The sequence below is a fragment of the Heterobasidion irregulare genome (genome assembly GCF_000320585.1).
Source record: "Heterobasidion irregulare TC 32-1 unplaced genomic scaffold scaffold_09, whole genome shotgun sequence".
Lineage (NCBI taxonomy): Eukaryota > Fungi > Basidiomycota > Agaricomycetes > Russulales > Bondarzewiaceae > Heterobasidion > Heterobasidion irregulare.
The window spans coordinates 747,522-760,452 of record NW_009258205.1 but is presented as its reverse complement, the minus strand read 5'-3'; the positions used below and the strand labels follow the sequence as shown (position 1 = coordinate 760,452).

Here is a 12,931-nt window from a genome sequence, read left to right as displayed (position 1 = left end):
GAGTTCTTTCCCTCCCCTCCTCTGAATTTCTAGGTGATCGCATCGGCAGTGCTAATGAAGCACCAATGCGCACAAGCAGTCTCACTCGCTTTGCTTTGCGCCTCCAACGCGTTTGGCGCGTCTATTCAGAAACCTGGGCTGACTCTGCCTTCTAGTGCTGCTGCGAACCGCGATGCAGCGAAGACAATCTTCACAGACAGTTATCAAGCTTACAGGTGAGCCGCGATGGCCGAACGTCTTTGAGGTTGTTTCAACTGAATGCTCCCACGCTAGGGAATTTGCATTTGGGCATGACGACTTGTCGCCGCTGAGCCAGAGCTTCTCGGATGGTCGGAATGGCTGGGGTGCCAGTATCGTCGATGGAATGAGTACCATGGTATGCTTTTGAATATGTGACTATTTAGTCCTGTCTCAAGCTTCTGTATCACTCAAGATAATTATGGGCCTCGATGTGAGCCTGTTCGATTTTTCTTCCGGAATTATAGAGACGACAGGCTCTTCAGGACTTCTTCAACGAGGCGATCAATTTCACGCAGAACATCAATTTCAACAGGTCGAACACGGCAGATACTGTCAGGTATGCATTTCTGGCCTGCATCCGGGCTCAAACTCAAGAGGTGGCTATGCAGCGTTTTTGAGAGTTCCATTCGCTATGTTGGAGGCCTCTTGAGCGCTTACGAGCTCAGTGGAAAAAAGCATGCATTCATGGTAGAAAAGGCTAAGGAATTGGCGAACAGGCTCTCCTTAGCTTGGTCACAAGTAAGCAGATTTTTTTTGCGCAATATCGTGATCAACCATTGAGCCGGCCTCGAAGGGAAATGTGATCCCGTTCGGATTCATCGACTTCTCAAGCAGTTTGCCAACTATTGACACTGTAAGTTGACTGCCTTACTACGTATCACCGTGACCTTTACCAGTACGCTTTGATTGTAGTCGAACATCGCTGAGGCGGGCACGGTAAGCATCTAAGTCATTCTAGCTGATATGATTATGATTGATCCAATTCAATTTTACAAATTAGTTGACACTAGAATGGTCTCGTCTCAGGTGTGCATCGTGTTCTTCCATGTTTCGTCAGTCCCAACTGAAATCCACTAGCTTGTATACAGGAAATGACACGTACCGGCAGCTGACAGAGAACTCCGTCAAGCGTATTGCGGGCAATGTTTGTTTAGCATTGATATTATATTATCTGCGACTCTGATTCAAATCTTTGGACAGGCTGCTCCTCTTCCTGGGCTTCCTGGGCAAGGTATTGATCCTTCATCCGGAGATCCAGTTGGTGCATATGTGGTGCGTAATGTGCTCCCATGGAGCTTTACAATCCTCAGCGATCTATTGTAGACCTGGGGTGGAGGATCAGACAGCTACTTCGAATACTTGATCAAATATGCACGGCTCAGCAATACTGATGACGACACATTCGCCAATACATGGCGCACCGCTGTCGACTCATCTATCAAGACGTTGATCAAGGTGTGTGCTATGATTCCTTCTTCAAGTGAAGGGCGGAATACGAACGACTTTTTCACAGACCTCTACTGTGGGCGACCATCTGTATCTCGCTGACTTCGACGATAGCGGAATGATTCGCCATGTGGGATCGCACTTGGCTTGTTTCTACGCTGGAAATTGGCTCATGGGTGGCAAGTTGACTAACAATGATACTATCGTGAACATCGCATTGCAGTTGAACGATGCCTGCTGGAACACATACGCTGGCGATGCGTACGTATCATCCAACCTCGAACGCAAGTGATTCTCACACTTCATGTTGTCCTGTGTAGGACGGGTATTGGCCCTGAGACGTTCGCCTTCGAGTCCTCTGATGGAAATTTCACTGGCAGCGGATCCCCGAGTGCATCTCAGCAAGCATTCTACAATCAGCACGGATACTACATCACTGGGTCAGACTATATTCAGCGCCCCGAGGTGCTCGAGAGCAACTTCTACGCATGGCGTGTGACTGGAGATACCAAGTATCTCGACCGTGCTGCCAGCGCGATTACCAGTTTCGAGAGATTCCTGAAGACCCCCACAGGGTATGCTGGAATCAACGACATCAACAACATCAACACAACCAAAATTGATGACACAGAAAGTTTCTGGTTTGCAGAGGTGCTGAAATATCTGTGAGACGGATCGTGGTAATACTTCATTTCCAACTCTGACGAGTTCTTTCCATCGGTACAGGTACTTGACATTCGATGATCCGAACCATATCAGCCTCGATGACTGTCAGTCGTTTCATTGTCTTACGATTTTTACGTTCTGTGCTGATGAGCGCTACTAGACGTCTTCAATACGGAGGCTCATCCTTTCATCGCACCACCCGCTAAATCGACGTACGGCACTGGAATCGACGCCACAGTTTCCTTGAAGCCGTTCGCCGTGCTCTCAGGAGACCTACCGGCCATAAGCCCAGACGCGCACTTGCCCATACCCTTGAAGAGTCTCCTCGGCTTGTAGCCAGCGATCGTTCTCTACATGAACTCGTGTGTCGATGTTCAGGCAGTATAATATTATCCAAATTTTTCTCTCGTCTTCATCCCTCCCATACCGGCATTATTCACCCCAGTATCGAAAAGATACATGAGCAATTCGCGACTCGCAGCACTCAAAACATATAAATACGGCAAATGTGGTATGCGATGCTCAAGAACAATAAATTTACTTGCGGGCCAACCTGCGCTCGCCGATCTTCGCGAGAGCACGCTTGCCTGTGAGTGCGGTGAAGACGGCCGCGAACGTGCCGTACAGGAGGATTTGACCGAGACGCAGCTCAAGCCAGTACCAGAAGAGCAGGCCCTCAAACGCCCCAAGGGAGGCGGTGAAAGGAAGAACGCTGGCAGAGAAGAGATGCGGGACGCGCGGGCGGACGGCCGACCACTTCAAGTTATAAATAGAACACAGTTTAGTGATGTGCGCGCAGCAGGGCAACGGAGGACATACGAGACCGACGAGAACGACCCAAGGAGACAGCACGAGAGCTGTGAATACGGCCGAGATGAAGCGCGGGGGCATCGTCGGTTCGGGATTGAAAGTGTGCTGGATCGCGGGGAGAGGGTGGAACGTCGGTTCGTCGGGGTGCTGCGGAGGGGGCAGGGACGCGGGTACGGAGAGGTCGAAGAGGTCGAACTTGGCAGGGGAGTGGGAGAAAGAGCCGATTATGAGGGAAACTTTGAGCGGTGCGCTACCGCTGGGTGGGAGGGAAGAAGGCGGACGAGCCATGTTCTGTACGAGCGAAACGCGCATAGACTTTGGAACCGTGCATGTGAGATAGATGACAGTTACAACGCACAAGTTCGAATTTAGCTTTTCCTGCAGAGGTCGTTTTTACTGGTTGGATGCCTTCCTCGCCGGAGTCCTCGTCGAAGAATCGGAGGAAGGTCTGGTGAGGCTGCACACCCTTGCCTTCGTCCTTTTCCACGACTTGGAATGTCAGTTTCAACGTGTCGCTCGCATTCAGCACAATTGAGACTTCAGATTTTGGCGCGAGAGAAATTCTAAAAGAGATTTTGAGATCAACTGAGCGCGTCGCACGGCAGACGTGGCACATACGGCTCAGAACGAAGCTGTGAGCCATCGGATGCAACGACATTGAATCTTGGAGACTGTAGAGTCAATTGGGCAGCATTGACGGCTAATGACGACAAGAAAGGCAGTAGCAAGAGAGTGATTGGACCCATAGACGTTATAGTTGACCAAAGACGTGGTAGCCGAACAACGCCCTGCTAATGACTTACACGTAGTTTGTTAGTCACGTGGTCACACGACGAGCATTGTTGTCATTGTTCAACAAAAAATTGTGCTGTCAGATGTCGGGAAACAATGCTGACAGTCCGCATACATAGGGTGGCCTTTCAGTACACAAAAAAACTGCAAGGGGTATCTGCAAAAAAGCAGACCCCGACGTGAGTCGAACACGTGACCCTGCGATACTAAGTGGTAGCTGCAATCGCATGCTCTAACCACTGAGCTACGGAGTCTACATAGAAGACTCAATTAACAACAACATATAGCAAACTCATTGTCTCGTAAGTAAATATTGCATCTGACATTGCTGTTAGACACTGCTTCCTACCAGCTAACCACGACTCCGAAATTTACAGCACACGTTGGCAGACATTGGCTCACGTCGCCTTACATAGTACTTGAACTACGAATGTCTATCTTACGGCGATTCTGGCAGACATTGAAACAACCTGTGAGTTCCTTGTTCTGTCGCTCATCCCCAGTGACCTGAAAATACTCGATTTCAGTCGTATCTCGTAGGAAAAGATCTCGAAGGTACTTGAGCGATCTCCCTGCCCCTCAACCAATAACCTGAATTGTCCATAGGAAACCGCTACTACGAGGCTCCCAGTACGACCGATGGTGCGCGCATCTATCATCCCGCCATTGTGTGAACCAAACCATCGTCCCAGACCCGAGGAGGACGAGGCGTAGAGTCGAATACAATGTAGGAGATATGTGGTCGTACGTTGGCAATGCTAGGCGGCTACCGGGTGCGTTTCGATCGAAATAATTGATTCATCCAACCTGATAGATGATATGGCAGTGCAATGGACGTCCTGGCTATCGCATACTCGTCGGATTCCTCCCACCCTGGACGTACGCATAGCTCCAGTGCTTGGTTTATTCCTGACTAAACTGGGACACAGGAGCTTCAAGCTGATCTAGAGCGGCAGCGGCGTATTCTCATGAAAGCAGCTCTGATCGAAGTTTGCGACCGAGAAGAACAGGCACTGATTGCTGCCGGACCATCCTTCGTCCCCGTGACTTCTGCTCCGATAGTCGATTCGTCCCCTGCTTCGAAACCTCCGCTAGAGTCAGAGCAGGCCCACGATGCTTCAGTCACCCACAAGGAGACGCAAGCAAGCGAATCCTCAAAAATTCTTGGTCGCCCTGCTTTGAAGAGATCGGAACTGTCGAGGCCGACCCAGGATGCAGACTGGCAGCCCGAAGCGTGGACTCCGCAAGCCGTGCGCAAGCGTGGATGACTACTGACGATGACTCTCTAATGGTTCAGACCGCATCTGTAGACATCGAGTTCCTCATGTAGCTAATGTCGGAATACACCTTATTATTCCTCATGTTGTCGATCTGTATATTTTTGAATTCTGATGGCCGCGTGTAAGGCATGCTGAAGTTTGGCGATCGATGAGCGCTCGAGCGCTCGACGCCGAACACGAGGCAGCTTCCTTCCGCAAACGATACACAATGCGTCCCATGATGAAGATTTGTTCACTCCCTCCTCGTCCTGTTCTTTCTTGTGCGTATGTATCCGGTCTTCCGCTGGATCTTGGCTCTTTTCAAGAATTTACGCGGTCACTTCTCGCGTTCCGCTAGAGGCTGGCTCGTGCTTTGGGCGTTCATTCGGCGTCATGTGCGTCTCTCACTTCTAACACGAGCAGCGCGGCAGAAATGTCAACCACCATCCGATTATTTGCCACCCTTTATCCCGAGCATGAGCAGAGATGATATGGTGCGTCTCACAGTGTCTTCTAATAGGTCGACCATCTCATGTGCAATACCATGTTCGACAAACCTTCGGTTGGTCAGTTCGTACTACCAAGAGATGCAAACGCCTCTTTCACGTTGAGAAGTAATACGAACGAGGGTATCGTGTGTCCAAGTCTCGCACCTTCGTCTATCCCCATGAACCCCGTAACCTCCCAGTCGGGTCGATCCACTCCCATCGGTCCTTCAACACCACCCACAAGCTCACTCACTATCACGGGTCCTTCAATAGCCACCCGTCCTGCATCTATCGCACTCCCAGCATCCAGAAATTTTCAGCCGCATTATGCTGGCACGCCTCAGGCCTCGCGCTCACACGGAGACATCAGAACGATTGCGAACAGACATCAAGATAACTGGAGTGTTTCTAGCTATCATCTGTCCGTCCATGAGCCATCAACTCCTCGTTCTGGTCGCCCGTCATCTCGGTCGGTGCCCTCCTCGCGAAGGTCTTCCAGAGCACCACATCGTCACTTTACTCGAGATCCGAGCTTGGATAACTCGAATTCACCTTCACGCTCAGAATTGCCTACCCCTCCGGTTCCCCGACTTGCAGATGGCGTTCGTTCTGCTCACATGGCTGGCATATCTATTGTCACATCGCGAGAGGCATCTATACACTCTAGAGGATCCTCCGTCTCCTTCGATGTAATTAGCCCTACACCCCCGACTTCATCTACTTTGGATAACCTACCCAATGTGCGAGAAACACCAGAACTACCGGCAGGACGGAAGATCGAGTTGTATACTACAGCAAACCTTGGCAGATACGAAGCGAAGCGTGTTATGTCAGTGAGCTCGATCGGAAGCGTGGACCCGCGCACTGAAGCTGAAGAGTCATCTTCCAGTGACGACTCCTACGTTCATCATGACATTGCACCATTGACTACACATTTTCCCCAGTACGCGACAAATAATTTGCAGCACTGGCCAGGCTTATATATACATCGTTAGTTCAGCAACCTACGCAGATCCTGGCGACTGGACTCCCACTACACATCCGGAAGGCGCTTTATATTTTTATCATGAACAAAAAGTATGCTACCGCCCAAAATTCTACCTCATTATCGAATACTGATGCAAGATGACTCATGTTCAGCGAATATTCACTGACGCATACATGTACGACTATGTTACTAGACAAGAGATTGAGCTCTTTGCGAAATACCTTGACGACTACCTGCAGGCAGCTGAGCTGTCTTTGCCTTCGGATGAATGTGACTTAGTTTTGGAGATTGTGCCTGCTGAAGACGGAGAGGGCACGGCCTGGTGCTACTATTATGTGGATCATAGGTCTCGTACACTGTTTTGGCTGACGCCTTTCAACACGGACTACCTCCTTGCAGAAGTGCGTGGTGTCACATCACCAGCACACATAAGTGCGTTCTTTTTCCTGTGAAAGTCAAAAGGAGGTGCATACATTGACTATATTCTAGAACACGAGATTGAAACTCAATATTGGTGAATTCAATTAGCTATCTTTTCGTCTCATCCAGCATGTTAAGCTTGGCCTTGACCTAGGATGCACTGGTCATATTTCCCTGAAACTCATGGGCGTCAACATCTCGACGATACACTTCATGAAGAATTATCAGGGATCATACTCCACGGTATCGTTGGTAAGTTGTATTGCTTCACATTCACAAATGATGATGGTGAGAGCTTTGCAGATACCATGAACTCCATGACCTCCACGATGCCCCACTCCTTGACTGAATTGGGTTCCATGTTAACTCTGATCAAGAAAGTCCAAGGTATGTGCGCAATGTGTCTGTATATTTCTGACGTATGACAACTTTCCATAGCGGGCGAAAGAATGAACAAGTACATGATATGTGCATTCTGTATGTTAAATGTCTCTGAAACGTGAACATGAAGTCAGTCTAATATTTGCGATCTTACATAGGTAGGATAATGTCAAACTTTTGTAAGTGTCACAATAAGACGGTATCTACAATCTGACGGATCTCTTTAGGCCACTGGAGATTTGTCCACTTCCACGGGCAGCATGGCGCTCGACTAGACCGAGATCAGACTGTCTATTCCGACCCCGCTAAGCGCAAGACGTGGCTGATCACTCTTCTTTCACTTGTCCTCTTCTTTGCACCTGAAATCCACCTCCGAGAGCTGGAAAAATTATGCGTAGATGGGATCATCGTAGAAAGTGTTTGGAAAGTCTTCATAAGCAAGTTGCTCAATGATTGGCAAGAATTCACGCTATTCGTGCGTGCTTGTCCGATTTTCTTGCAACGATCTTCGAACTAAATCAAGCCATCTCGCACGTTTCGTCTCAAGTCGACAGTCTTGCTCAACGCAAATGTCGCGTTTCTCACCATTCCCGGTGTTTCCGCCGGTGACAATGGCAATCTATTTCCATCGCAATCGCCAGCTCAAATAGCCAGCTATATATCCATCATTGCGAGTGTAGGAAGTATTGTTGTGGGCCTATTGTTAGTTCGACAGAACCGCTCAAGAAATCGAGATGATCCTGGAGAGGCTGTGAGCGATTCCTCGTACTATCGTAATTACTGACGACTGACCTGGATATAGGCTGCATTTTTACATCGAAAATCCTCTCCCACATACCGTCTGGAGTTACTAGCAGTCATTTATAGTTTGCCGTATGCGCTGCTTATGTGGGCGTAAGTCCTAAAGTCTTTTGTTCGATGAGATTAGCAACTCAACGTTATTTGCTCAGGATGGGAACTTTCCTCGTCGCACTTCTGGCCCTGTGTTTTGATATGACACGTCTGGTTACTCGGCTCCTCGTAGGTGTTGCTTCTGTAGTGATCGCTGCGTCGATCCTCTGGTGCGTTGTCTATGGGTGGGATACTGCTGACTCCTGGGAGACCAATATCCGGAAAAATTTACATGCTTGGACTGAGCGGACGAAAGAAAAGCTGAAAGACGTCTCTCCTGCAAAATTTAGACATAGTGTTGTACTACCCGTGGATGCTTCGGATACCAATGTATGATCTATTCGTGTATTTATTCCATTGCTACTATGTATTCGAGCATATAAAGATTTCACTTACACGCGCTTCACATCGAACCTTTGAGCTAGTCACTGTGCATGAGCAGTGTACGGCCAGGGTCTGTCTGACGAAGATGTGGGCCCGGAGCTACCCGGAGTCCACTTGGAGTCCGCAGTTGACCGAACCACTGGCAGTCCCGGACTGCCAGTGGTTCTACGCTGTTCCACGTTGACTCTCATGTCGACGTGCTCACTCTCGGCGGCACATATGAATGCACATTTAAAGAACGTGGTTTGAACCTAACCGGGACCTGCTCAACGTGCTCTTCTGGGCTGGCTTCTGGAGAAAATCGTCGGACCAAGTTGGGCAGTGTCAAGTCACTCTACACGAATCCTTGGAAGCTATCATGTATTCTGGCGTTTTCTGAAGTGAAACGAGGTGTGTGTAAGACCACTCTTCGTACTATCGTTGCACCGGAGTTGCAAAAAAAAATCCTTTGTAGCATCTTAAATTGGGCTCTATCTTGCTCCAAATTTTTACAGGACCTGCGGAAGCTTCTTGAAATGTGTCCTGTTATTTTTTCATATTTTTGAGCAAACTCAAATAATTATTGTGATGTGATTGAGAAGGGGTGTCCAAAAACGAGCAAAGCTTGGGAGTTGCAAATCTTGCCGACGATCAGGTTGGTGAAGAGCAGTAGAGCCCTCAAAGCCAAACCGAATGACCTCTATGCCTTCAGTGATACCTCTTCATATTCTATTTTTTATCTTATTTCTGTAAATGAGCTCTAGGATCGGAGAGATCTCTGCCCTAAAAACCATTATTCATTGCCTCCTCACTGCTGCACCCGATTTTTGTTCTCACAAAAACTCTGATACTTGAAGAGTGCTTAAATGAACAACTATGAATTTTCTCAAGAGGTGCCGTCAAAAGTTGCTACGAGGAGCTCGATTTTGAACCTCTCATACCATTTGCAACTCCGGTGCAACGATAGTATGTCTAACCAATTATATCAAGACGCAGGCACGCTGCTTCCATAGAAGGGTCTCTAAATGTCTTCGGTATATATTTCGTCTCGAAGATGCCCCGTGACACTGTCTCCTAAAAAAATGTACACACCAAACTCACGAGTCAGACCGCCTGACTATCTGCCGCCGTAAACTCCTCCGTTCGGATTTCTATAACAACAGCTCCAGCACGTTCAAATCTGCACCTGGGTCCCTTCTGGCAGCATGTACCTTTCGAAATTCGTGATCCTGATACTGGCTTCCTCATGTACAGTACTTTTTGCTTGTGACGCTGTGGCCAATCCTGAGGTCCATTTAACCATTGGGACATTCCGTGGACTTGCAACCGGGAATGGAACGGATCGATGGCTTGGGATCCCATACGCTCAACCTCCTGTTGGCGACCTTCGTTTCAAGGCTCCGATTGCGATCAAACAACCGTTCCACGCTGTACAAGATGCCCTAGCGTTTGGAAATGCTTGCCCTCAGCCTATCACAGCGAGTCTGGGCGCTGCCATTGCGGAGGATTGTCTCTTTTTGAACGTAGGTTTCTTTCAATGCTAATACTTATCATTCCTGGCTCGATACTCTCGGTCACATATAGGTATGGAGGCCTCAGAATACTCCTTCCGATGCACAATTACCTGTGCTGATCTGGATACATGTCAGTCTTTCTTTGGTTGCCTTTCGTTTTGTCTTTATCTGACAGTGCATCAGGGAGGGGTTTATAATACTGGGTACATACAGTGCTCTTCTCCTTGTTCTCTATAGTAAACAATGGTCGACATAGTTCGGCATCAGACCCTTCCTTTGATGGAAATCGTGAGAACGTTTGTGTCCCACGTTGTCAACATACTGATTGAACTCTAGATATCGTGAATCGCAGTGTATTGGCCGGCAAGCCAATCATCTTCGTTTCCATGTAACTAGTTATTCTTCCATGTGGATTTCCTCGGCGGTTAATACTAGTCTTTTAGAAACTATCGCCTCAATACTTTCGGTTTCGTGAGTCTTCCATGATTGACATTCAACTTATCTTCGACTGCGACTTTCTGAAGCTCGCAAGTGTCCACGTTCCGGCGGCTGACCTTAACAACGGCCTTCAAGATCAGCGAGCAGCTTTCACGTTCGTGCAGGACAACATTGCTCAGTTCGGGGGTGATCCATCAAAGGCCAGTTTTATCCGCGAATCTTCAGGATTGAAGGACTCATACCATAGTGGCATATATACTAGGTCACAATATGGGGGCAGGTACGCTACGCAGTCGGTTGAACGCACGTTGCCACATGACGGTCTACAGTCCGCAGGTGCTGGTAGCGTAGAAGCCCAGGTTATCTTTCACTCTTCGCGTTCTTTGTTCCGTGCCGCAATAATGGATTCCGCTGTTGGTCCTTTGTAGGTCGGCTTTGCTTTCTTCTGCCCTGTACGGTCTGACCCTCCTTTTGCGAAGCAAAAACTCGCCTCCTCCTAGCACGTTTGATTTGCCTGGGAAGCCTTTTGACCTCATTTTGAACGCTACCGGGTGCGTTGCTGGTCCTGCAGCATTTAAGTGTTTACAGCAGGCTCCTTTTGAGGTGCGCTATCTGACTCATAGAGGAGGTTTTGGTCTGAAACTTCTTCAGCCTTTGGTCAATTTCAGTAATTCAAGAATACGTGCGACGTTGAACAACCAATTCTGGGAACCCACGATTGCTCCCGGAAGCTTTGCTCCTGTCCGAGCGTCCACCGCAATCGCGGCAGGAGATTTCCTCCATATACCTTTAATTGCAGGAACCAATGTTAGCGCTACTCGCACTCGTCTTTTATCTCCCAAAATCTAATCGATTATCCAGCTCAATGAAGGGGCGTCGTTCAGCAGCACGCTCTTAGGTTTGAACGTGACTTCCAGTGCGGAAGACGCAGCATTAGACCAGTTTGTGGAAGCCTCAGTGATTGATCAAACAAAAATCACTGCCGACGTGCTGGCCGAATTCAGGTCGCTATATCCTGCAAATGACTCGAGTCTGGGTGCTCCGTTCAACACAGGGGATTCTCTGTTCGACAGAGCGGCTGCTTGGTATGGGGACTTCATGTTCTTGGCCTCAAGAAGACGATTTTTTCAGCAGGCAGCACCTTTGCAACCCATCTATGCATATCATTTCAGAGAGTTCATCGCAGGAAATAATCCGGCATTTGGAGGTCAACGTCTTTCTCTAGGTAGTCTGTTATGCGTGCTGATCATGACTTATTTGTTGCAGTTGCTCATGCTTCGGAGCTCCCTCTCTTGTTTGGTACTGTCTCGCCGGCCGCCAATGAAACCGATTTCGGCAACACCTGGCTCGATCTCTATATCAATTTTATAAACGATTTGGATCCTGGCGGTACGCTGAAACCTTCCGGATTTGCGTCTGCCAGTCCGTTCTAAAGTTGGTCTCTAGCTGTTTGGCCGCAGTACACGCTTGATAGCAAACAACTTCTTCAGCTGAAGCGAGACAATATCACCGCTATAAACGATGGTGTGTCCTGAAACGTTTTTTCCCTTTCTTTTTTGCAACTCTGGTCAAAATCTCGGCAGATTTCAATCTTGAAATGACTGACTACGATAACACCGCGAAGGTGCTCGATGAATGGGAAAAGTAATGCCGGTCTCTGCAGCACCACGAACTCTTTTGGGTTCCACTTCGCTGCACTCTTTGCTCTTGTATGTTTGAATATACGATTGTGAGCATAACAACTTCTGTTTCCGGTAGTGTAAGGTATCTCCACTATCAAGTACGTTATCGATGGGGCATATATTCCTACACCGCGCTTCTTTTTTGGAAAAAAAAACAAGCGCCAATCAAGCCCTTGCAGTGTTAAGCGCGAGGAGCACATGCTGTGAGTTCTTTTTGCGCCCTCGACTGAATCTTCGCCTCTACCAACACCACAGTATGCATTCGATCTTCCGGCTCCTACTGTTGATTCTCAAGCACCTTAGGGACCGTATCCTGCGCAGCACTTACAGAGGATAGGTCAGGTTCTAGGCAGCCCTTCCAAAGCGAGATTTGTCCTCGCCGTCATCGGAACCACAGACACAGAAGGGCAAGGGAAACGAGGTACATCCAGAATCTGCTTTGTCGTTCTTATCCGATAGCGAGGACAAGGATGCTATCATAGTCTACTCAAGCGCTGCTCCTCGATCTGCTAGTCAACCAGACATCCACTCGTCGTCATTGACATCCTCTACACCACAGCCATCGCCGTTCATGCTGTCCGGAGTCCTTCCCGAGCAGATACTTCATCCATCACCAATCCATATATCACAGTCGTACCGAGACATTCATTCCTTAGGCAGAGAAAATGGCCCTGATTTTCGCCTAGCTGCCATCTTTGCCTTCGAGGAACGCCTCACACATTCTCCATGCGATCCTTCACGTCTGTCCTTACGGGCCCCACAAATCCGCGCG

General features: G+C 48.6%; 5 protein-coding genes across 5 annotated transcripts; 4 read left to right on the top strand and 1 right to left on the bottom strand.

Annotated features, from left to right (window-relative positions):
* The first annotated feature begins 23 nt into the window (after positions 1–23).
* On the top strand, positions 24–2,546 carry HETIRDRAFT_39061 (glycoside hydrolase family 47 protein). Its single transcript, XM_009551340.1, has 15 exons — positions 24–215; positions 274–376; positions 434–451; positions 504–577; positions 630–759; positions 815–874; positions 934–957; positions 1,022–1,047; positions 1,099–1,165; positions 1,222–1,293; positions 1,345–1,476; positions 1,535–1,728; positions 1,788–2,132; positions 2,194–2,237; positions 2,294–2,546. Exons 1-15 carry the CDS (start codon positions 55–57, stop codon positions 2,467–2,469), a joined length of 1,626 nt encoding a protein of 541 aa, XP_009549635.1. The 5' UTR covers positions 24–54; the 3' UTR covers positions 2,470–2,546.
* Positions 2,547–2,670: 124 nt separating this feature from the next.
* On the bottom strand, positions 2,671–3,689 carry HETIRDRAFT_325867 (uncharacterized protein; the record flags this gene model as incomplete). The annotated part of the gene is made up of 4 exons (XM_009551682.1): positions 2,671–2,889; positions 2,953–3,234; positions 3,302–3,506; positions 3,562–3,689. The coding sequence occupies 4 exons, from the start codon at positions 3,687–3,689 to the stop codon at positions 2,671–2,673; spliced, it is 834 nt and encodes a 277-aa protein (XP_009549977.1).
* A 737-nt stretch (positions 3,690–4,426) lies between these two features.
* On the top strand, positions 4,427–4,757 carry HETIRDRAFT_27404 (uncharacterized protein; the record flags this gene model as incomplete). The annotated part of the gene is made up of 3 exons (XM_009551334.1): positions 4,427–4,508; positions 4,562–4,614; positions 4,665–4,757. Coding segments are annotated over 3 exons (228 nt in total), but the record flags the coding sequence as incomplete, so codon positions are not given.
* A 769-nt stretch (positions 4,758–5,526) lies between these two features.
* HETIRDRAFT_163938 (uncharacterized protein) lies at positions 5,527–8,498 on the top strand (the record flags this gene model as incomplete). The annotated part of the gene is made up of 12 exons (XM_009551681.1): positions 5,527–6,425; positions 6,478–6,559; positions 6,623–6,902; positions 6,960–6,984; positions 7,045–7,142; positions 7,194–7,277; positions 7,329–7,367; positions 7,430–7,450; positions 7,499–7,746; positions 7,795–8,022; positions 8,074–8,165; positions 8,222–8,498. 12 exons carry the CDS (start codon positions 5,527–5,529, stop codon positions 8,496–8,498), a joined length of 2,373 nt encoding a protein of 790 aa, XP_009549976.1.
* Positions 8,499–9,730: 1,232 nt separating this feature from the next.
* Positions 9,731–12,125, top strand: HETIRDRAFT_163937 (Esterase/lipase/thioesterase; the record flags this gene model as incomplete). The annotated part of the gene is made up of 13 exons (XM_009551680.1): positions 9,731–10,048; positions 10,110–10,169; positions 10,223–10,242; positions 10,296–10,327; positions 10,376–10,427; positions 10,483–10,510; positions 10,564–10,901; positions 10,957–11,080; positions 11,129–11,284; positions 11,339–11,684; positions 11,744–11,866; positions 11,924–12,001; positions 12,061–12,125. 13 exons carry the CDS (start codon positions 9,731–9,733, stop codon positions 12,123–12,125), a joined length of 1,740 nt encoding a protein of 579 aa, XP_009549975.1.
* Positions 12,126–12,931: the final 806 nt, after the last annotated feature.